At 34.7% G+C, this 25,890-nt stretch overlaps 1 protein-coding gene across 2 annotated transcripts in view; it reads right to left on the bottom strand.

Moving 5' to 3' along the window:
• The window catches only part of crhr1 (corticotropin releasing hormone receptor 1), a 225,860-nt gene that overhangs the window by 7,440 nt on the left and 192,530 nt on the right, over positions 1–25,890 (bottom strand). Inside the window, exons 9-14 of one of the 2 annotated variants that reach the window (XR_012400935.1) lie at positions 24,777–24,837; positions 22,754–22,826; positions 22,490–22,575; positions 19,017–19,152; positions 16,056–16,097; positions 4,403–5,645 (exon numbers count right to left, since the gene is read on the bottom strand). Coding sequence is in view for 1 of the 2 variants with exons in the window: in XM_691254.8 (XP_696346.3) it covers positions 5,505–5,645; positions 16,056–16,097; positions 19,017–19,152; positions 22,490–22,575; positions 22,754–22,826; positions 24,777–24,837 (539 nt within the window). In the remaining variant the exon portion in view is untranslated. Of the gene's footprint in view, positions 1–1,500; positions 5,646–16,055; positions 16,098–19,016; positions 19,153–22,489; positions 22,576–22,753; positions 22,827–24,776; positions 24,838–25,890 lie in introns of those variants that run through there. The other variant, XM_691254.8, reaches the window with a different exon arrangement.

The following is a 25,890-nucleotide window of genomic DNA, read 5'->3' as shown; positions in this document are numbered from 1 at the left end:
ATAAAAGGCCATGTTATATGCTTTAAAAATGTAACTACAGGTAGAAAATCATTTTAAACTAAATAGTCAGTCACATACACCGGGGTTTGGGGTCAGTAACTATTTTTTTTTGTTCATTAAGGCTTAATTTATTTGATCAAAACAGTAATATTATGAAATAATATCAGAATTTAAAATACTTAGTTTCCTTTATTGTTTTATATAGATTCAGAAATGATATTTATCAATGTACTGTGATGGCAAAGCTGAATTTAAGTACATTTACTCCATTCTACAGTGTCACATGATCTTTAAGAAATCTTCTACTAGTAAGTTGAAAATATCTCTGTTGATATTAATTTGTCACCGCTAATGAAAAAATACTTCAGTAATGTATACATTCTATAGTGCAGGGGTGTCCAAAGTCGATCCTGGAGGGCCGGTGTACTGCAAAGTTTTGTTCCAACCCCAATCAGACACACCTGAGCTAGCTAATCAAACTCTTATCAGCTTTTTAGAGACATCCATGCAGGTGTTTTGAGACAGGTTGGAGCTGAAATCTGCAGGACACCAGCCCTGTTATAGTGTTTCTGAACCAGACTAAAGTACTGGATTTACTCTGTTGTGATGAATCTATAGTTGTCATGATCTTGACATTTCCATTATGGATTTTGGTAATACTTTAGAATGATGGTCCATCAGTTAATTTATTTACTAACATTAACTAAGTATGAATAATCTTATACAGCATTTAGTAATCATAGTTTAACATGAACTCATGCATTACTAAAATCCAAAGTTGTGCTTGTTACATTAATGCACCATGAGCTAACATGACTAATGTTATTTAACCTAAATAACATTAACTGACATTAGCAAAGATGAACAAATATTATATTAAATGTATTACTAATTTTTTGTTCATGTTACTAAATACATTAACCAATGGACCAGCATTTTCTATGCAATACTCTAAAATGGGCATAAAAATAAGTGGATTGAAACATGGCTAATGGGTAATGTTCTCTTGTGTGCCTTTTAAGTCCAGCACAAAAGCAAAATCTTAAGACAGGCATGGGCCGAGGCAAAATTTCCAACTTTTTGTTTCCATTTTCCATCATATTTCTAAACCAAAGTCTCTTGGTATGCAAACATTAACTACAATTTCAGAACAAAAAGATCAAATTTCACTACAAAAATGACAGATTTAAAGACCTTTGCACTAAACAACACGAAAACAAGCCATTTCAGCAGTGACATGAGCTTGGTCCTTGGTTTGTATTCACACCGCTGATGTATGGTAAATTAGCAACTCCACAATGCTAGTTGTCCTATATATACATACACAACTAGATGTCAAACTAGTCTACACAATGCTACTGGACACACACAACAAGCATTGCAGAATGTGGAATCTCCTGAAGCTTTTACAAACGATTCTTGCACAAATTTTTCAGGAAGGTCAGAAGAGCACAGAGGCATAGATGAAGGTCCTGAGTCAGTTTTTTTTTTTTTTTTAACAGCCTTGCTCTTCCTATCAGTTGTGATTGATTGGATGTATGTAGCACAAAAGCTAAATCTGCTTTACTGTGCTGAGTCAGCAGTGAGCGGTCACAGGACTCGGTCAATGGTGGCTCAGCTTAGCGAGGGTTTTAACACATGAGTTGATGTTAAATGGCCTTAAATGCAGATCTGTCTTGACCCTGTGATGATATAGAAGCAGGTTTTGCTGAGGTGACTGTTTTGGCCTGATTCTGGAGGGATTTGAATTGGAGAAACTGGTCCTAAATCAACACAAAAGCTCAGCGCTCTTCTATTTTTTCAATTCAGAGATGTCCTTCCACACAAAGCAGCTTTCTAAAGAAGCTAGAAAAAGAAATATGGTCCACAAACGGCATTGTGATTTCCCTGCTGTTCATAAATATCTGCCTAAATCTATAACACCAATAGGCAAATGCACCTTCATGTTAATCATTGATAAATAAAGACTTCATTACCCAAAAATGAAGTGTCATCATTTACTTGCACTCATGTTGCTCTGAAGCCACCTGACTTTTACTTTTAAGCACAAATCAGTTGTGATTTTATTCATGAAATCAGTCTGAAAGATTCATTCACAAATCAGATTTAATTTGTTGCTACTGGACTAGAGGATAATTAAAGTAATAACATCTTTAATAAACTTTAAGACTGGACTATATATCGAACATTAATGATAGTTAGGCTATATCTTTGCTGGAAATATAAAACTAATTGTGAAATGTTTATGATGCACTAAGGTTAAAGGTTTAGCTCGTTGAGCCAATTTGAATGTAGTTGATGCAATCTTCACTGTTATCAGTGTTTATATCCGCACTATAACTTGCTATCCCAGTTATCTGTGATCATTTTAATATTTGTAATAGAAATACTGTAGCTACTGTTTGGTTGATAATTGTGATCCCACACAGAGGTCTGATGACCATATAAGCATACACACTCAGAAATAAAGGTACAAAATCACTGCGGTGGTACTTTTTCAAAAGGTACCCTTTTGTACCATACAAGTAAACATTAGTACCAATAGGGAACACTTTTGTAGCTTTAACCTTTAACTGCCCCACCAGAAAAAAAAAAAAAAAAGATTGAATTTCTTAACTCCTAATGTTGCGAGTTAACTTAATGCAATTTTTTTGCAATACATCGCATAATTTCTAAAATAATAACCATTTGGTAGAAGTTGATATGTTGGTTTCTGGTAAAATTACCATATTGAATACGTATACTATGAAAAATCTGAAAATATGAAAAATCTGAAAATATGAAGTGTAAAACAAATTTATATAAAAAAATTTATAAAAATAAAACACTGTTAAATACTAAATCCTCTTTATTTTTAATAAAACAAATAAACAATCAATTAACAATAAAACCAAAATCAAGTGTAGTAGTGGAACAGATTTATGTTTGTTTGATTATTCTGAAACCTACAATACTGTGTAGTGTAAACCATTATTTAAAACATTCAATCTTTCATTGACTTTAACAGTCATTATTTAAAACAAAAAAATGGCCAACCATTTGGTATAGCAGGCAGTTAAAGGGTTAAGGTTCACTTCTGTACTATTAAGGTACTTATGAGGTATGATTTCTACTTTTTAGGTATTAATATATACCTTTAAGGACCTGTTCAGATTCTGTACCTTTATTTCTCAGAGTGTATATATATAATCTAAACATGAACTTGCTTCCACAAACAGATGTCAGATGTACACCAACATCACCAGGACGTTGGATTTTGGTTGAAAACAAGTTAATGCCACAAATTTAAACCATCCAAAGATCACCATCTACTAATGTTAGACTATGACGTTGTATGAACGTCACATTATGACGTTAAGACTTTGGTTAGTTAATTCCACAACCTAAAATCAACCAAATATCAATGTCTACTGATGTTATACTGACATAGCATGGATGTCTTATTATGACATCATTTGACATTAAACTGACATTAAATTTTGCTCCTCTGATGTCGCAACCAAAATATAACCAAATACCTACACCATATAATGTTTTGTGCCTGTATATACAAAAATATACAAATATACGAAAATATTTCCATATTAGGAGACAAAAGTTCTTTCATAACTATATGGTATGCCATCTACACTCTCTGGGGTAAAGCAAATTTGAATTTACTCATGTGACTTATCAAGGGTTTATTAGATATATGACATTTGCTGTAATTTAGGAATACGTTTACATGGGTGTTTGAATCACGATCGCAATCTTTTAACAATTAATCATGCAGTTCTAGAGCTCTTTCCTCACTTGCAAATTATATAAAAGTAAAACTTCTCAAGCTTCTAGCTACATGCGGCAAATACCTGGATTAACAGCTGTAATTTCATGCAGGGTTGAATAGGAAAATGAAAGAAACTCTGGCAGCCACAGATGGGACAAAAACTATACTACATGTGAGAAAAGATCTGTGCATTGGTGCAACTCATATTATACTAATAAAAAAAACTGAAGTCTTTACCTGAATAAATTTATTCAGGTTTTGAACAACATGAGGGCGAGTAAAAGATGACAGTATTGTCATTTTTTTTGGTTGAACTGTCCCCAATACGGCTGTGCAAACAAAAACCACCCACAACCTCCAGTCATCTTTGATTAAAATTACTCTCTTGTTTTTAAAGAGTCTCCAACTTTCAGATTTAGCACTATGATCATTTCAATTTCCTGCTCAACATCTGGGAATTTATATGAAAATGTGCATGGAAAAGCACTGGAGTCGTTAATTGAAATACATTCAATCGCCCGCTTGGTTGACGCTCCGATTGTAGGATAAAATCGAAATCCTTTCTTTGTTCTGTGATAAACCTCTTATTTAAAAGATTGTGTTATGTGTTTAGCATCGGAGCGTGCCGTTTTCTACCTTAGCAGGCATGATGACAGTCTTTCAGGATCCTGTTCCCGCTTCCTTCCTCTTTCTCCCCGGGGTTTCGATATATCCTTGAGTCCCAGGATGCAAACAGGCTTAGAGAGCATTAACATGTACCTTTCATCTTTGTAAAAACTGTTTACAATTTCCGTACTTGTACTTGCAGCAATAAAAGCACTCATCTTTTCAAAGCAAAAAAGTGTCCATGTTGAATGATCTTGCTCACTTGTGAGAATCAGAGGGAGCTTATACTATCTGCAACGACGTGAAGAGCAGCGAGTGAAGAGTAAGAAAGAAAGTGGGTAAGGGTCACAATCTGAACGACTCAATACATTTATCCCCAATGCATGAGTCAATAGATTCAAGAACAATAATGCAAGTTCACATTGATATTCAGTTCTTTTTCCGATTGGAAAAATGCTGACTTTTTAGCTTCTGATTATGTTGTTGTCTTTGAATTCCTATAATTTACAGTTAATACTCTACATGGTCAAAAGTTTGTCTACACTTGAAGCACAAACAATATACTGAGTGTTTAATCTCAAAACCATTGACATTATCGAATTTATCCTCATTCTTACATGTTTTCGATTCAATGCTGGTGGAATTCTACGTAATTTGCTTTTATTTTAATGCATGTCTTGATTACAATCACAATTATTTTGCCCATGTAGTGTATAACCCTACTCTTATCGTTTTGGAAATACATTAGGAATAAACTGAGGGTCTCCAATCATTGAAGACTTGAGACAGAAGAGCAGATCAGCAGGAGAAGAGGCAACATACAACTATAAATAAATACCCTTTGCTTGTAGTTATCCAACTTTTGTGTGTGTCGTATTCCTTCCATTGGTCTCCCATTGCTGACTGAGACCACCGATGCCCTAATCTGTTCCTGAAACAGTGGTTCGTGTTCGGCTGGTGGATCTCATTGTCTGTGTGAATCTCCATCCTTCACATGGTTCAGCTGAGGATCGTACCCTGTTTGGCCCATAGCTGTTATCCCTGGGTTTTGCAGAGGATGTGAATTGGTTAGCTGAGGACGGAAAGAGCGGGAGCAGAAGAAACGGGGACGGATACTTCACTTCTGCTGAGGTCAGACGGCTGACGACTGCTTGATACTGTGGAAACTGACCCGCGTTGGAGAGGTGGGAATAGACATGGCGCGTGCTACTCTCGCCCGAATGGAGTGTTTGTCTTGCCAGCGATGCCACCGCTTACGAACAGCTGAGCGGACCTGCAAACACAGAAACACACTTTAGTGATAGTATCAATTTGGGTTCACAGTATTGGAGCTACGGTACAATATGGTACAGATCAATTAAGTATGTAGGTATGAGGCTGGGGATGTTCAGGGACATTGCTAGATTTAAAAGCTCTACTGGGGCACAGCTCTAGTAAAATAAAATAATAAAAAATAAATTATTATGTATTATATTTATACATAAACAAAAAATAGGTATAATTTTAAATAAATGACAGTACTATTGTTATTATAAAATTAATATTCTAATTAAATAACATAAATTAATCCTAAATGTTTCCTCATTCTAATAATAAAAAACAAACTAAAGACACAACTGGAGTGATGCTTGAATATTTATTTTATTAGAATTAAATTCTATAGACAAGTCTAAAGAATACAAAAATGTTTTATGAATTATCTGTTGTGTGTGGTCTTACCCGACTCATGGCCGAGAATTAGGTTTAATAAGTCCTACCTCCCTGACTCATCCCCTCTTTTTGCTTCATACAAAAAAATTGATCAGAAGCAGTCATTTAGATGCTTTTTTATTATTAGTTGTGTGTTTATTTTTCCTCTACTCTGCACTTATATTGCAATTGATTCTTACAGATGATTCCTGATTTATGCATGATGTAAATGTTATAAAAAGTTAATTCTGATGCATTGCTACTGACTTCAGTCACAGTGTTTCTGCGATACAGTTTGACACATTTTTTTAATGCTGAGGTGGAAATGTCTTAAATCCAGATGGACACATGTTTTACATGTTTTGTCATGAATAAAATTCCATTACTGAAGTATGTTTTGTTGTAGAATGGCTTTTATTTTAGTCATTTTAATCACCAAAGTTTCTAGATTTGGGTAGAATTTTGGGTCACATTCAACCCAGCAGTGTAGTCATTTTTTACTAATAGTTGGGTTAAAAATCCCAAGCCAGCATGCTGGGTTAAACATGTAACCCAATTTGTTGGGTCAAAGTAACCCAACGTTGTGTTCATCCTTTTTTTACCCAGTGCTGGATTACCAAAAATAACCCAAATTGGGGTATTTTTAAGTGCATGCTTAGTCTAAATAAGGTCACCATCAATGTATTTAAACTTTAGTTTTGTCGACTTGCAACACTATGTGCTGCCACCTCCGTATAAAAGACTGTTACACAATGCATGAGCGGCACATGAGCAGCACTGCAATTTTTTCGGCATGCATGTTCACAAACAGGACTTTCATCGGGAGCAGAGCAGTGCATCAGCGTCAAGCAGGAGCAGTGAGTAAGGCGCATGGGTATGCTTTTTTGCGCACAGCTCAGTTTGCTTTTTGATTAAAATACATTGCTTTCTCCAGCCTTGGTTCGGTCACACATAGAGAAAAACATCTTTACTCTGGTTTTCCAGCAGAACTGGGTTATTTTTAAACACTTTTTAAAGGTTTTTATTCAGCAAATTAAAAGTTTGACATTTATTTATTCACTCATTTTTCTTCGGCTTAATCCCAAATTTTTTAGGGGCCGCCACAGCTGAATGAACCACCCAATATTCAGGCTTAAGTTTGACCCATCGGATGCTTGTCCAGCCACAACCCAGCACTGTGAAACACCCCCATACACTCTCACATCTCATACACTACGGCCAATTTAGTTCATCCAATTCACTACCACATGTAGTTGGACTGTGAGGGAAACCAGAGCATCCTGAGGAAACCCACACAAACACAGGGAAAACAAGCTCAAAATCAAAAATGCCACCTGGCATTAGGTAGGCAAACTATTCCTTTAACACTGATGGCATTTCAGCCAATTCTCCCATAATAAGTGCTTCTACGCTGTAAAACACAAAAAGTTAAGGTAACTAAAACCATTTGAGAAAACCGATTACAACAAACCATTTAAGTTAAAAAACGAATCCTAATGAGCACTGTGAACTTAATTTAGTTGCGTAAATGAAGCAATTTGAGCACAATAAAATCCAATAAATGAAGAGAATTCAAACCAACTGAGTGCTGTAAAAACCAATAAGTTAAGGCAACTCAAACCGTTTGAGGACACTGATAGCAACAAACCATTTTAGTTCAAAAACTAATCTATATGAGTACTGTGAACTTACTCCATTTAAGTTGAAGTAATGAGGTATTTAATTACCTCATTACCTTCAACGTTGAGTTCAAAGCTCTTTTCAAATGAGCAGAATTAACTTTCCGTCAATTTTAAGTTAACTACACTCATTTCATTTGATAAAGTTGACTGTTGGTTTTTACAATGTATAAAAATATAGACTAGAGCCCAATATGGGAATAATATTATAAATACATAAGTACCAAATTATATAACATTTAATATGGCCAATATAATTCCAGAATTAAATCCACTGCTAGTACTTGTAGTTTAGCTCAGTTTCCCTCTCTTAGTCAATCTATTCATTCATTTTCTTTTTGGCTTAGTCCCTTTATTAATCCGGGGTCGCCACAGCGGAATGAACTGCCAACTTATGCAGCACATGTTTTATGCAGCAGATGCCCTTAAAGCAACCCATCTCTGGGAAACATCCATACCATCTTATTCACAGACCTACACAACGGACAATATAGCCTACCCAGTTCACCTGTACTGCATGTCTTTGGACTGTAGGGGAAACCAGAGCACCCGCAGAAAACCCAAAAGGCGGGCAGAACATACAAACTCCACACAGAAATGCCAAATGACCCAGCTGAGGCTCGAACCAGCAACCTTCTTGGTGTGAGACGACAGCACTACCTATTGCGCCACCGTGTCACCCTTTGTCAATCTATATTAGTTTAATTTTTTTATCAGTATTACAGAAAGGATGGTTGGAGCTGGTGCTGCTGTTTTCAGGAAAGCTCCAATTACCAAGTCAAATAAGGTGGAAATTAAAGACAAATGACATGAAAATAGACAGAGATGACAGACATGAATATTAGATTTAAACAAAATACGAAGTGACTCTCTATTGATCAGAGCTCATCTGTGAATTATAGTCAAACTTGGCCACAAAGAGAAGAGTGTTTTTCCTGTCAAACATGTCAGCTGTCACACAGCAGGGCTTCATAACAGCACTAGAGTTTGCATAACATTAACCTCGTCAGATTTCCTACTATGCTTTAAAATAAGAAAAAGACAAGTGAAAAGTGTTGTTTATACACCGACAATATGACGTAAAATATAAAATAATGTTATCCAAACTCTAAAATAATGTTTTCTGCAGTATTTTCATTCATTCATTCATTTTCTTTGGCTTAACCCCTTAATCAATAGGGGTTGCCACAGTGAAATGAACCGCCAACTTATCCAGCATATTTGGATGCCCTTCTAGCTGCAACCCAGTACTAGGAAACACACATACACTCTCACATTCACACTCATACACTACAGCCAATTTAGGTTATTCAATTCACCTGTACCACATGTTTTTGGACTGTGGTGGAACACACAAACACGGGGAGAACATGCAAACTCCACACAGAAATGCCAGCTAACCCAGCTATTTTATCTTACTTAAAATAACTTAACTAATTTAAACACGATTCATTAATCCAACCTGCTCTTTAAGATCTCAAAACTCAGGGCTTCGTGTAGTACCTAGAATAGCAAAGTCTACTAAAAGAGGTCGAGCCTTCTTATTTATGTCTCCTAAACTCTGAAATAACCTGGAATATCCTGCAGCTCTGCAACAGAAGATTAGCCAGAGGAAAAATGGTCATGCTCAACTTTTTTTTTTACTTCACTTCAATTGGTGAAGTTTGTTACCATTGACTTGCTTGGTTTGAGACTTGTGGAGCTGATGGATTTGCTCTTCGGTGTTTGGACTTTCAGCAGTGAAATTTAAACCACACTGAAATAAATTGAACTATGTAAATGCGCTACATAAACATGAATTGAATTAATTAATAAAACAAACATAAGAGTTGATTTAATGAATAATGAATTAAATAAGCAAGTGTTTCTAATAAAATCTTTTAATGTAGTTTTATGCTGTGATTTATTCTTGTTAGAATAAAAGGGAAAAGAAAGTGACCATACATCATGGACTAAATCCCACACACAACACCTCAAAATAAAACATGTGAAGAGTAATATTAACAGGATTAATAATGACAGCAATAACACCTGTGTGTGCGTGAGTGTTTTTGTAGGCGGATCCTTGTGTGTGTATGTCCGTTTTAGAGAAAAAGGAAATAAATGTGTGAACCTACATATTTGTGTGGGTGCATGTGTGAACAACTGTGTATGTAATAAATATACAGTACGTCAGAGATAAGCCTTTTCATCTACAACAGAAAAATAGGGAAAAAGTAGGTGTATATAATTATCATAATAGGTCATTAAAATGACAATAGATCATGTTTTGATCTGAGAGCATGAGAACAGAGTTTATCTGTTCTGCTAATGGCTTGGATCTATTGGAGAGGCATACTGGTTAGAGGTCAGATTAAAAAAAACCCTGAATGTCAAATCATTAACATTTAAATAATAGCCATGTGATATATACTGTACGCCACTAATGAAAACCGGCATGGTTTGCATACTTAGTGTTGTATATACAGAAAATCGAGCCTCCTAATGGCATTTTCTTAAGCTGCGTTATCAGCAAAAAGTGATATTGTTACAGTCTATCGACAGCTGGAAAGCCAAATACAGTTTAAATACAGAAGCCTGTGGTCAAATGTGGAAAATCAAAAGTGCTTTGGACAGCGAATTGGAGGGGGGCATTTCACTGAATCAATGTGTCGGCTCTCAGAAAGACGAGCCGGACCACTGTTAAAGGCCTCGCTCTCTGCAAATCAATGAGACGGATGTCAGAGTAAACACTGAAACTTTCTCCCTCTCCAGCTCATTCAATACTCTTTGTAGGGAGCCTGTGTTCAGAACGCTCGACTGGCAAATATTTGTTGGTGCTTTGATGGGCTACGAGGAGTGCTTGATGCTCTCTTTCAACCGGATTGACTTTCTGATTCACAGTCACCGAAGCTGGTGTCAACTATACCGCCTGTGCTGGAATTTAAACCGGTAAACACTAAACACACCAATGAAGCAGAAAAAGAGATATAAAACTTCAAGATTCAAGTCAACATGATTCATATATATATCATGCAGTTGATATATCATATCACAAAGTCTGAGCACACTAGGGAAATGCTACCTTTTTTCACTTTTTATCAAAGGAAATAAAAGAAGGGAAAAAGCCACACTACTACTACTAATGTTAATAATATTAATAATCATTGTTGGGCAAGCTACTTGAAAAATGTTGTGAGCTAAGCTATTAGCTACTCTACTTAAAATGTAGCTTAACTACACTTAAAGCTACCATCTGAGAAACGTAGCAAGCTAAGCTACAGTAAAAGCTAATTGGCAAAAGTAGCTTAGCTAAATCTAAGCTATTTTTGCTATTTTTATTTTTTAAATGCCAGCAACTTAAATCCAAGTCAATCATATCTTAGTGATCAATAAAACTGTCAATGAAACATATGAGGTATAATTGTTTAGTTCAATTATTTACTGCAAATAATATGCTGTACTAAACAGAAACAAATTATAGTATATAACAGCAAAAACTCCAATAAAACGAGATGCTACACATTTAAAATACTATAATATTTATTAGTAAAGGGAAATATTTAGGAATAAGCATTATATTGTATGTATATTTACAACTCTTTATTAATGAATTACACTACATAAAGTATCATTAGTAACTTTCATAAACTAATAGTAATTACCATAGTATACTTTACTAGAGAGCATATGTAACTTTATATACTATAAATATTAATAAAAAGTACAACAACAAATTAATTTGAGTACTTCTTTGAGCTCAGTATCATAATTAACGTTATCGCATCTTAACATGTACTTCTCGGGGTATAGTCATGAAGAATCCTGCTTCAGAACTAACCCCTCTCCCTCAGTCATCCTTACATTAAGCAAATTTCTGATGTTTTCGACGTCACCAACCATAGCGAGAGGTGGCAGTAACAGCCAAAAAGTTTGTTGTCGACCACCGAAAAACAGGAAGAAGAAAAAATCGTCATTCTCACTATCATATGGATTTACTTTCATCGGCCAGACACCGGCTTTACAGCTTCGTGAATGTTGGTGCCGTTAAATGTAGCTTGTGTGTACTATACAACTTGACAAAAAAAAAAAAAAAACATAGCTACTGAAAAGTTAATTGACGTAGAAAGTAGCAACTCGCCACATTTCTGAGAAATGTAGCTAAGCTAGTAGCATCACTAACTGTAGCAACGCTACTGCCCAACACTGTTAATAATAATGCAAAATTGTATACTTTTTTATTATATTTCATCATTTTTGTTTATTTATGTACTAATAGATCCTTTTCACGTTTCTGGGCATTCCAGCAGAAGTCATCATAGTTGGGTAAATTACAGAGCCGAGAAAGGAAGAAAGCCAAAAGTACTTATTATTATTATTATTATTATTATTATTATTGTAAAGTAATGTAATGTAATGTGTGTATTTATATAGCACACTTGGTGATGTGACGGAAGCCACAGTACAACAGCACCAGTGTGCTGACCAAACACCAGCTATTGGTTTAATGGAGAGACAATGGTAGACAATGGTGGTAAAGCCAATTCAGTGGATGGGGATGATTGGGAGGCCGGCAAGGACCATTGGAGGGAATTTGGCCAGGACAGCAGGGTTACACCCCTGTTCTTTACGAGAAGTGCTATGAGATTTTTAATAACCACAGACAGTCAGGATCTTGGTTTAACGTCTCATCCAAAAGGCGGCGTACACTGACAGTATAGTGTCCCCTTCACGATACTGGGGCAATTTATCTGCCAGAAGGAAGAACAATATTAAATTTATTGTCCCACCCATTGACTTTGTATTAGAAAAAGATCCTGCTTTAACAATTCTTTATTTGCTATTTGATTTAAAGATGATAAAGTATAACTTTATAAATGTGCATATGTTTTTTTTCTAAACAATAAAAACTGATTGAAGATGCTGAAAACTGTTCATCATCGTCTTGTGAAAAGCGGCAGGAAGCAGTTGCTCATGCCTGTGTAAGTCAAAGGTCAGTGTCTACAGTAGGTCATCAGTGAAAAGTGAAGCTCTGATTCTGTATGTTATTAACCTTAGCTCTGTTAGTCAAGTGAAAGGTTCACAAGATGAATCCACAAGGTCAATCTCATGCCAAGCGATCAAAAATCCATCTAGAAAAGAACCGTCTGATTTTGCTCTTAGAGCTCGACTCTATGTGTCTCTGTAAAAGCTTCAAACCCCTTGGGTCAGTGACTGCTGACACTTAAAGTGAGGTTTGAAATACAGCTCTCAGAGCATTCGCCAAAAATAATCCCTGACATCCTTTTTTTTCAGCTCAGAGTAGCATGAAAGGTTAACTTTGCTTCCCCGAGAACATAGCTGTAATTGAGGCAGTGCATGCTGAGAACGTTATATAGCTGCTTACCAGTTGTTTTACAGTACAAAACCATAAACAGTTTCAAAACTTAACAGAAAGTAGCTTTGTGTCAAAATATAATGCTGCTACACAGAAAGAGACCAGATGACATTGTTTGGATGGATGTCAAAAGAGAAATTCCCATTGGCTAATTTTCAACATGTTTGACAGAAGAAAAAAAAATGAAAACAAGACCACACTTCATAGCATTGATCTCTTTTCAAACATTCCCTCTAAATTATCTTTTATAGTGCCAACAAAAAAATGAAATCATGTGGCATGTCTCTTTCCTTATAGAGAAAGCCTAATGTGTGAATAAATAACCATGTTCACTGAACGCATAAACAGAACAAACTGACAAACTCTGGATGAAAAAAGTAATTAGAAAGTTGTTAGTGTTTTAAACATCCTACAGTATAAAAGTGAACATTGTGAAAAGGTTGGTAGACAATTGAACTGCAGTTGGTCTGTGGTTACTGCGTGAATGAATGAATGATTGAATGAATGCAAATAATATTTCTGCCATTACAAAAAAAAAACTTCATTAGTATGAAAAGTTCTTCATGAAGCATTCAATGGCAATAAATTCTTTTTTTTAAGAGTATACTCTTCAGAAGTGCTATTTAATGACCATGGAGAGTCAAGACCTTGGTTTAATATCTAATATGATGGATGGTATTTTAATAGAATAGAATAGAATAGAATAGAATAGAATAGAATAGAATAGAATAGAATAGAATAGAATATACTTTGTGTTCTTGTTTCCAGGAAATTGGTCTTGGACTTTCACTGACATGGCAAATGCAGAACAAAATCTGTTATCCAAGTAATATAGTCATGTTAACAACAAAGGCCCAGAGGGTTAAATAGAAATTCAGAGCTCCAGTCACTTCATGTTTAAGCTTGTGCAAAAACATTCATATCACTTTGACCAGATGCTTTTTTAACCCTTGTTTTCTCACCACTGGACTTTCAGTTGTGTGTTTATTTTGAAAAAGAACTGCATGTATTTACATATTCATCCAAAGTGGCATTTACACTAGCATTTTGAAATGAAACACCTATCATCCATTCTGATGTAAAAAAAATAAATAAATAAATAAAAAATAAAACCGAAAAACAATTTATGTCCACACTATACAGCCAGTAATGCATGATACATGAGCATTCATGCTCACTGGACATGCACATATTTTGCAGGTATCTAAACTGCTGTCTATTTCTTTGGTAATGATCATGTGAGACGGGCTTGACAATTGAAATCAATAGGACTTCCAGAGTTCATCAAGATTATTTAGATTCATCTTTAATGCCTCCTCCTTCATATTATCCCAGACATGCTCAATAATGTTCATGCTTGGTGACTGGGCAGTCCAATACTGGAGCACATTGACCTTCTTTGCTTTCAGGAACTTTGATATGGAGGCTGAAGTATGAGAAGGAGCGCTATCCTGTGGTTTTTAATGTAATGGGCAGCACAAATGTCTTGATACCTCAGGCTGTTGATGTTGCCATCCACTCTGCTGATCTCTCGCTCAATCCCATACCGAATGTAACCCCAAACTATGATTTTTCCTCAACCAAATTTGACTGATTTCTGTGAGAATCTTGGGTCCATGCAGGTTTCAATAAGTTTTCAGAAGTATTTGTGAGGATTGGGATGCAGTTTAACATATGAATCATGGGTAAAATCTACCTTCTGCCACTTTTCCAAACGATCAGCTAAAAGTCCAGATATTATTTGTTTGTCTTACAACTAGGATCGTAGACAGAACTTTGGTCAGGTAGTGTACTACATATTCTGCCACTGTTGTGTGACGTTTCACACTTTCCTTTCATCTACACTTCCCTAAAATCATGCTTTGTACAGGCAAAACAGATAAAAAGAGGTTCTATAGTGTTTTAAATGTTCGCCAAATATTCCGCATAGTGTGAATGCCGGCCGCAACCGTAATCCTATGCCTTTTAAAAATGACAACACATTAGTGTAAACGGCACATAAACGACTCTCTCAGCTGCTCGCATGTCCGCAAACTGTAAACCACTTCAAAAGGATATCAAAACAAGCAAGTGTAATAAACTCTGATGCAGCACTTTGATGGAAAGTGAGCAAACGAAAGCACTTTAAAGTACTTCCAAGCCAGATCATTTCTCTGTTGTCCTTTGACTTTCAGTAACTTCTGGCAAGTGTTTGCTATTGTAACTGTAATTTTGCACCACAGTCTTTTTGGTTTGAAATATGTTTGCGTAGCCGCATTGGAGCCAAAAGCACCTTGTGATCTGGAGGTCTCGCGCCTGACATTGCGGTGTCCCTTTCATATGTACCGGGAACAGATCAATGTTATCGTTTTGACGTTAAGCAACACTGTACTCTCTGCTTTGCTGGTGTATTCTGATATCCATCTGTGATTCAGGGTGACCTCAGATCAAACCTCACACTTTTCTGCTCAACTTCAACTTGTTCACTGGATAAAATGACAAACAAAACAGACCAGACGGATCCGATGCTGGATTGTTTTACAGCACCTGTAAGCTTATTTTTTTTAAAGAGGACAACATGATGTGTAAAAACTGCTGGTGCTTGTGATCTGGGCATGATGCTAAAGAGGAGCATTTAGGCTGGAAATTCCCAAAGGTTTACTGTCCTTTTCAAAGGGCATGTAATACAAGCCAGATTTAGACCTCGTAGGGATGTATATTTTATGAGTTGTTTTTTTATTTTTAGTTACTGAATGTCAAAAGGGTGATTTTTGGTTAACAGTGTTAGGAGGGTCCTTTTTTGGTCTGGTTTCAATGGACTGCCATGGCTGAAGGAATCTGAATTGCCCAAATTACACAAACACTACACCACAAACTACACCACAACTTTAGTTAAGCTACAGCAGGGTTACAGCAGAGGGCATATGTGTGCAAAAAAAACAAAAAAAAAAAAAACAGAATAGGGAAATCAGTTGCTTACCTCACTGTTCAAAAAGCAGTAGAACACTGACACAAAAAAGCCCTGTAAAGAAAACGAGAGACATTTACATTTGAGAAAATAATTACAAAAATAGACTTTTTAAAATAACACTCAATCTTCCGTTTAAACACTTTTTAAAGCCAAGCTGAGACAGAGTTCACTATACTGCTTTACTAAACATGCACTGTAAAAATGAACAGTTTCTGTAATTTATGTGTTTTCTGTTTATTCACGGTTATTAATTATGTTTATTATAAGGGACCTTTATTAATTATAAGGGACCTTTATCTATGCTCTGTCTACTTTTGATGTTCAAAATACAACTCTAAAGTGGTGACTTTTATCGACATTTTAGTGATTTGAAAGAATATAACATATTATACAGTAAAAAAAAAAAAAAGTAAAATAACAAAATAAGTACAGATTTTTTATTACCAGGTTTTTGTACTGTAATTCACAACCCCAACCCAGATATGACTTCAAACTATTAAAAATAAAATAAAAGTCCATTTTTATAAATGTTTTAATACCCAAAGTTAGAATAAAATATAATACCCCATAATGCAGTTGAATAGCACACACACACACGCACACACACGCACGCACACACACAAACAGAGAAAAAAAATCTGTTATTTTTAAATATGTATGCAGAATTAATAACCATTGCTATTATGAACCATTTGCTCCTTGTTTATTTTTTCCCCAAATTTCTGGTAACGGAGAGAAGTTTTTTCAGCACATTTCTAAACATAATAGTTTTAACAACTCATTTCTAATAACTGATTTATTTTATCTTTGCCATGATGACAGTAAATAATATTTGACTAGATACACTTCTATACAGCTTAGTGACATTAAAAGGCTTAACTAGGTTAATTAGGTTAACTAGGCAGGTTAGGGTAATTAGGCAAGTTATTGTGTAATGATGATTTGTTTTGTAGACTATAGAAATAAATTGCTTAAAGTGGCTAATAATTTTGTCACTAAAATGGTGTTTAAAAAATTATTAAGTTTAAATTATTAAAATTATTAATTGAGCTGTCATGTAATTCTTGTACAATTCGTAGCATTTAAAATATGCCTTTTTCAGAATCAGTTATCTTTTTAAAGTGGTTCACAATAGACTAAAGGCTCTGCTTCAAATCCCACTGTACAGCTCTTCGTCTTTAACATTAGAACACCGTATTTTCAATGGTTCTTAAAGTTAAACATCTTTTTTTTTCTAATTTTACAGAGTCTATTTAACAAGTTTCAGTGAAAAGTAAACATTATACACATGTACTTATACATAGACATATACATAAGTTTTTCATTTTGTGACTGAACTTTGATCCTTACATATAAAATGTATTTTAATATGCCATCTAATGACTCTTGTTTTGAATATGACACGACTCATTAGGTATCATCTACCGTTACACTTAATTCCATTTTAGTAAGTATTTTTTTTTCTTCATAAACTGTATTGTTTTGGTGCTTGAAACTCCTTTTTGTCTTTAAGCCATGGACAATGGTATTTGCCAAAAACATCTGTCAAATTTTTTATAATTTATTTTATCAAGATGCAGTTTTTTCATTCACAATGCTTTTAGTCATTATGAAATGTAATAAAACAAAAATCTGTTTTGAATTACTTTTCCTCCATTTTTAAAGTGCTGCCTGCAGGCAAAAAGCTCAAAGAAACCTTTCAAATGATATTTAAAAAAAAAGTTTTTTGATTTTATTAATAAACTTTTTTTTTTTTCTAAAGAGAATAAACCAAAAACTTTTACTCCATGTTTTGCTAAAATCCCTACAGATGAACTGTCATCCCCATGAGGATCTGGACAGATGTGGAGCCAGATGCATCTGTGGAAAACATGGCTTCAACATGCGTGAAAGACCCCTAGGGTCAAGCCAATAAGCAAATGCTGCAAACAGGAGACCGAGTTGACCTTGTGTGCATCAGATGACACAGATCTAAATTGCTATGAGAAACAGATCTCAGAGAAAGAATACAAGGATTTACGAACACATGCGTGAGATTTTCTAGAAAACTAAACTTCAAAAACAAACAATGAGTTGTGCAACAGGTTTAAAAGGATTTGTTTTTGCAAAAGCAAAACGTTTAGTGAGTATACCAAACAGTTGGACTATTTTAGTGTACAGTATGTTGTTTTTAGACAAAATCAAAACACCTGTGCTGAATGCACCTACATAGCACAGAGCTATATTTAGATTCAGTCACAAATGTGTGTTTATATGCATGTTCTTAACCCAATTACGCTTCACAAGCTGACAATGCATTGATCACGTACATGTGTTAACCTGTTTTCCTTGATTTATGATTAAATGATAGATGATTTTAAACATAAATTATTGGTCAGAGCTAGCTTTTTGAAAAATTAACCCAAGCAGAAACACATTAACAAAATGACAGAAACAAGTCCATACTGTGGATTTAAATTTAGTCAGTCAAAAATGAAGATTACCAAATCATTTACTCTCCCTCACATGGTTTTAAACCTCTTTGGGTCTATTTCTGCAGTTCTTCAGTAGGGAAAACCTAACTGTAAAAATCAATGTTCTTTGTGTTTAATAGAAGAAAGAAACTTATGAAGGTTTAAAACCACATGATGAAGAGTAAAGGGTGGGATAAAAAAAAATAATTAGACATCGGTAAAGCAATCTATTGCTCCATATTGGGCTCCCACAATCACGTGATGTGAACTACCATATCAGAATTCCCACAACATGCAAAACTTGTCACACAAGCTAGTTTTTCTAGTCTGAATTTCCAAGCATATGTATGGAAGTCTATGGGACGAAAATTGCAGTGTGATCACATCTTCAGATTTTGAAATAAAAATATAAAAATCTATTCATTCTTAGTAATTAAACTTTTGAGTTGTAAATATCAGATTCTGACTAGCAATAAAACAATATGTCAGCACAGGACCAAAATTTGTGTTTGCTCACCTGAAAGGACTCTAGGAAAGAGTTGAAGTAAATGAAGACAATCTGTGAGATCTCATCCTCGCCAGGGTTGACGAAGAACAGCATGTATGTGATGCCCAGCAGAGGCAGCAGAACCAGTGTGGCTTTTACTGCTTTCCTGTGAGATTTCAGAGAAATAAAAATAATAAAAAGATTTATTTATAGAATGCCTTTTCCAAGTTCAACGTCACTGTACAAGGGGAAAATACAATATCCATGGCCTCAACAAGATGCAAACATATAAACACACATATACATTTACATACAAATGCTCTAGAATATACAAATACATACTGTATCAATCGTATTATGTAAAATGTAAATCAAATTACATACAGGTGGCCAGAAAATACACTAGAATAAATACAATACAAAATTTTAACAAATAAATAAAAAAAATTTTTTTTTAAAATGTATATGATTAAAATAAACAATACTACTATTTGTGAAGATCTGTTTGTTGACACTAGAATTCAGAAATGGTTTTAGCTTCTAATGTTATTATTTATTGGGAATATTTCTATGGTCAGTTCTGGCCCCATAGTTGTATTTTTATGTTTATACATAATATATTTGATCCAATGTATTTGTTTGTTGCAGTGTATTTGTATATAAATGTATGCATGTTTTTATGTTTGTACCTTATTGTTAAGATTTTTTCTGAACAAGTTTCCAGGTTTTTAAAGCCATAAAAGAAATAAAGCATGTCATTATAACATAATAAAAGGACTATCCCATAATTATTAGCAAAATAAAAATGCAAAATAAACTTGAGTTTGTCTCAGTAATTGAAATATGTGACCCTAAACCACAAAACCAGTATGGAGCCAGATCAGTCTCAAAAATAATACATTTGCATTCATAGAATTCATAAATCCACAACTCTGGCTCCATACACCAGATATAAGTGCATTTTTTAAACAGAGATTTATAAATTTGAATAAATAAGCGGAATGTATACTTTGATAGGACAATATTTGGCTAAGATATTACTATTTTAAAATCTGAAATCCGAGGAATCACAAAAACAAGCAAACTAAATATTGACAACATCGCCTTTAAATCTTTAAAATGTAGTCCTTAGCAATCCACATTACTAAAAAATAAAATCTGTTTGGAATATATATTTACAATAGTACATTTACAAAATGTCCTCATGGAACGTGATCTTTACCCAACTTTCTAATGATTTCTGGCATAAACAATTCAGAATTCAGAATTATTAGCCCTCGTCTAAATTTTTTTATTTTATTTTTTATATTTCCCAAGTGATGTATAATAGAGCAAGGAAATTTTTGCATTATGTCTGATAAGATTTTTTCTTCCGGGGAAAGTCTTATTGGCTTTATTTTTTAAATTTATTTTATCATAAGGACACATTAATAATTTTTCAATAGTCTAAAGAATGAACCATCATTATACAATAACTTGACTAATTACCCTAACCTGCCTAGCTAACCTAATTAACCTAGTTAAGCCTTTAAATGTAATTTAAGCTGTATAGAAGTGTCTTGAAAAATATCTAGTCAAATATTTTGTACTGTCATCATGGCAAAGATAAAATAAGTTATTAGAAATGAGTTATTAAAACTATGTTTAGAAATGTGTTAAAAAGATCTTCGCTTTGTTACCAGAAATTGGGGAAAATATAAACAGGAGGACTTATATTTTGGGGGTTAATAATTCTGACTTCAACTGTATATAAACCTTTGATTGCCAAATGAGATTAAATTGGACACAGATTCAGCACAATGTCTTTGCCCCTTTTGAGTCTGAATGATTGTACACAGAGTAACACCACTGAGATGAATACAGTTTGAGCAGTATGTATTGCATTTTCCATGGGCCACTGACTGTGACTGTCAAAGACATTAGTCATAGCTGGAGGGAATATGAGCATCACGCACACACAGACACACGCAAACAAACACTCTCTCCCTTCCTCTAACACTCATCCTCAATACATCAATCAAGCACACAATCATTCATCAGTCTCTACCGGCCTTTTTCACACCTTAGCTTTGACACGGCACACTAATTAGAAAGTTCCAGAACTCAGACCATACACAAAACATATTTTTTGATGCTCATTCCCTGCCAGTTTTACAGTCTTTTTCCTGAAATCTTTTATTAGGTGAAGTGTATAATATTTTGGTCGTTAAAACACCACAATTTCATATGCAAAGGCAATAAGTCATTTGTAGGACCCATAGTTGACACTAAACACTATGAACACTGCAGTAAATCTGATTGTCCATTCCTTTGTCTACTTTCAGAGCTTAATCCTTTTCTGTTTATTCTCCGTAGGCACACAATTTCATAAGATGTTAATATTAGGTTAGATTTAGGTTGTGATGTCAGGTGACAAAAATTCAATTTCTAGTCAGCGTCTAAAGACAACATTATTTTGACATCCAATAACAACCTTAATGGCGTTAACATTTGGTTGATTTTAGTTTGTGTTGGAAAGTGACCAAAATCCAACGTTGAGCCAACATTTTAAAATCAACGGCATATTAAATACAAATAATGACATTTACATATGGCAACTAAAATCCAACGTCTGAGAGATACGGGCTTGACATTAAATTTTTTGATCACCAGCCATAGTGGCTAGTAGTTTTCCAAAGTTACTAGCCAATCTGTATTTTCACTAGCCACAATTTTGTTGTGGATAAATATTATTTATAAGCATAAATTTGACTTTGACATGCTAAAAAAACAGATATGCAGTTTTCTTCTTTTGTGTTAAAAAAGACAAACAGGATTGGAACAATTGAATGATGAGAGAATTTTAAGTTTTGGGCGAACTCTTTAAGTCTTTTTAATATGTCAAGCTGCCGTGATCAACCCATTGTCATGTTTTCAGTGAATATTAAATCACTAAAAGAGCTGAGGTTTGTTTTATATTTTTGTAGGTACATTTTATATGTTTTAAAAGTAACTTTAAAGTAATTAGTAATTTGATTACTTTTTACATGAAGAAAATAGTTATGTAATCAGATTACAACTTTCCAGTAGTAGTCAGTAATTTGTAATCTATTACTTTTTTAAAGTAACTTACCCAACACTGACGTTAGATATAATTCTTGGATTAAAACAAAAGAAAAGTTGCATTTTTTTGCAGTGTAGCGTGTTCAGATCACATTTATATACACTCACATGCATGATAAACCTTATTTTAAAATTGAATAAGCCACATACCAAAGTCTTTTCAGAGTTATTATCAGTTCTTTAGATTTTCCATTAATAATTTAGATGCAAATCCAAAAAAACAACCTCAAACTTTTGAACTGTAGCTTAAGTACTATATTCTGTTTGGTCGCTGCCTAGTCAAATAAAATGAATATTTCATAAAAGAAAACCAAAGTACATATTTCTGCTGCAATAACAAAGAACAGAACTAAATAAATGAATGAAAGGCTCTGTCTGTGCTGAAGACTCAGTGGTCTCACCTGTACTGAATGGTCTCTGACGTGGTGGAGGCCCTCAGTTTAGTCATCAGGATCCTCACAATGTTGAAAAGAAAAATGAAGTTAATCTAAAATGGAGAGAAAACAGAAAAGACACACACTGTAATGCCATAACTACACACGTAACTATAAAAAAAAAAAAAAAAAACAGATCTCTTTTAATAGAGGAAGCTAAATGGCCTGCACACACCAGATCTCAAGAAACATTTGTGTAATTGAATATGAATCTAAATTCTGTTGACTCACCAGTAGGACCAGGATCATGGGACCCTGATAAATATAATCAGTGTAAATGCCGGCTCGCTTCCCAAACCAGCACCTGCACAGAAAGACAAGGATCTCTTGCTTCACCAGTGAAAATTAATGTGCAGAATACATAATATGTTGACCCCATTTCTCCAGATACAACTCGACTGTTTACCCGTGTAACAATATAAAGGGATTCTGAGGTGGATATTTATAGCACAATGATTAAACAAACAAGTCTAGTAAAGTGAATCCAGAAATTTCTCAAAAATATATATCCAAAAGAAGCTTTTACATGTATAAAACAAAAGAAACAAAACAAAAAAAAAGTGAAGGAAAGTGTGTCCCTTGGGTAGATGTGCACCAGATTTGTTAATCTTAAAGTTTCAGTTGGGTACACAGCATAATGAAGACTGTCTCGGCTGAGTGTGTTAGTTTTGCACGAAGGGAGACATGTGGCTTTTGGGAATATGTCTGAATGAGAAAGTGCTGTCAGTTGTGAAACTCAAGCAAAGAAACACACCGATTCAACCAGGTAAAACAAGTCTCAAATGTTTTAAGATGTGTGAAGTCTTCCACGCTGTCAGAATCAGTTCTTTAATAGTTTATCTAATATTGTCATTTTTCTTTGACCTCGTGTAGCCTTTTCCATGTTTCGTGTGACCTGTCTATCTTCATATGTCATTTGCTATAAGGCTAATCAGGACTAGGCTAATCTGGCTAACCTTTATCAGGTGACCAAATGGTCCAAGTAAAAGAATTTTGAAAACAAAACATCACAGAGTTAGACTTGATAGACAGCGTTTGACATTAACAACATAATTTGATTATAGTAATCCAGTTAGCCGTGTTTCATTTTTACCATTTAGCATTGTTTTCCTTTCTGTGCAGAGCCGTGATCTGTTTTGAGGTAACAATGTGGCAGTCGCGATGTGCTGCTCTGCAGTTTACAGCAGAAGTAAGTGTGAAAGTAAAATAAAGAGATGTTAACAAAGAATCTTTAATTATGCTTCTGAAGGAAATTAATCTGTTTTATTTTGCTAGCACTCCAGAACCTCCAATTAAGAGCAATTCACACAAAAGAGTAAAGCTAGCAATCAGCAATGTTTCCTTGAATGCAGAAAAGAGAACAAAATGTTTGTCTGATATTAATTAATGTCTGCCTTTTCCACATCTGTCTGTCTGTCTGTCCATCTGCCTATCCATCCATCCATCCATCCATCCATCCATCCATCCATCTGTCCGTCCGTCCGTCGACTGTTTGTCCGTCCGTTCATCTATCTGTCTATCCATCTATCTATCTATCTATCTATCTATCTATCTATCTATCTATCTATCTATCTATCTATCTATCTATCTATCTATCTATCTATCTATCTATCTATCTATCTATCTATCTATCTATCTCTTTCATTCTCTTTCTTTCTTTCCATCTGTCTGTCCGTTGTCCGTCCGTCCGTCCGTCCGTATACCCACCCACCCACCCACCTACCCACCCATCCATCCATCCATCCGTCCGTCCATCCATCCATCCATCCATCCATCCATCCATCCATCCATCCATCCATCCATCCATCCATCCATCCATCCATCCATCCGTCCATCATAAAACAGCTAATGTAAACTTTAGAAGAATAACTGCTTTAAATTCCTGCTTTTAAAATGTGAACAGATGTTATTTTTTTTCTGAAAGAGAGGAGATCCTCCAGTTTATATATATCTGTCTAGACTATTGAATTCTAGGATGTTTACATCAGTGTCACTCATTAATTCAGTGAGTAGCAGGTGTTAATTAGCATCACTCAGAGCACAGAGCGTTTCTCCGGCTTTAGCGTAGATCGATTGTTTAATGACCAGAGCGAGGGTAGATGACGGAGAAAATTGGAGTTAATCTAACCTTTAATTGCCTTTATTGTAAATGAGGTCAGGGAGTTTGTGCGTCTATGGAGCAAAATGCTGGAATTATGCAAGATAAAAAAGCAAGAGGATGAAGGGAAAATGGCTCAGCATGAGAGTAACTCACTTTTCATTGTCATAGTACAGCTTGCCAATGGCCCATGCGACGATAATAGGGAAAGGAATACCTGCGGAAAAAAAAGCAGAGCAGATATTCCACCCACTCTCATTACTTTAAAAATCAAAGACATTGTACAAACAGTATAATTGATACTATTAAGGAACTGTGTGATAAATCCTCAGCAATGACTCATTTGCAATGTATTTTTAATGAGGAAAATCCAAGGCTTGTTTATTCGCATAATAATTCGCCCATGGTTCGGAGGAGAACCTGATCAAATTGCAGTTCTCATTAGTGTAATTATCAAGTACTGAAACGCCATCTCTTTTTCAAGTTATTAACTGAAAGTAATTTAATCACTGGTGCACTTTAAAAGGCAACATGAAATCAGAATTGACCTTTTTTTGTTCTAAGATCATTTAATGCACACATAAGCATTTTACTATGGCCAAATTTTGGTCTCATTAATTAATAGCATTGAAAATAATTTCCTCTTCTGCTGATGTCATAAATACAACCTTATATACATTATGACAAAAACAAAAGTTTAGATTAATGAAAAAATACAGTATTACGACAAAATAAAGCTGCCTTTACCTTTTGATTTTGCATTTGATTTGCTTTGATTGACTGATTGATTCATTTATTTTGTAAGAATCATAAGGGTCATTAACTGAAAAAATTTATTTCCCTTGATCTTTTGATCTATAAGAGGTCACAGTACTATATAAACATCTTCTAAGAAATCAAAACTTTGTCTTCACTATAAAATCATCTTATATTAAAAGGCAGAAAAAACTGATTTTACAGCATTCTACTCTATGATGTAATAGAGTGTATAAGCTACGCCTTCACAGAACATCTATTCTACTTCACTGTCTGTTTAGCCCTGTTAATAGGCAAAACATTTAGCCAATCACATGTGTGCGATTACATCTAATGGCCCTTTTCCATTGAGAGGTACAGTATGGTACAGTACGGGTTTCCTTTATCAGGCTTGCGTTTCTCCTGCCAAAAGGGTACCCCCTTTGAAAGGGGGTAATGTGAAACCGCTTGCACTTTTAGATGGCCTCGCAAAACAAAAACAGAACATGGTAGATTTTATTCTTCTTAGCTTTGT

The sequence above is a fragment of the Danio rerio genome, chromosome 3 (genome assembly GCF_049306965.1).
Source record: "Danio rerio strain Tuebingen ecotype United States chromosome 3, GRCz12tu, whole genome shotgun sequence".
NCBI classification, from domain to species: Eukaryota; Metazoa; Chordata; class Actinopteri; order Cypriniformes; family Danionidae; genus Danio; species Danio rerio.
This window is presented reverse-complemented; position numbering and strand designations above follow the sequence as displayed.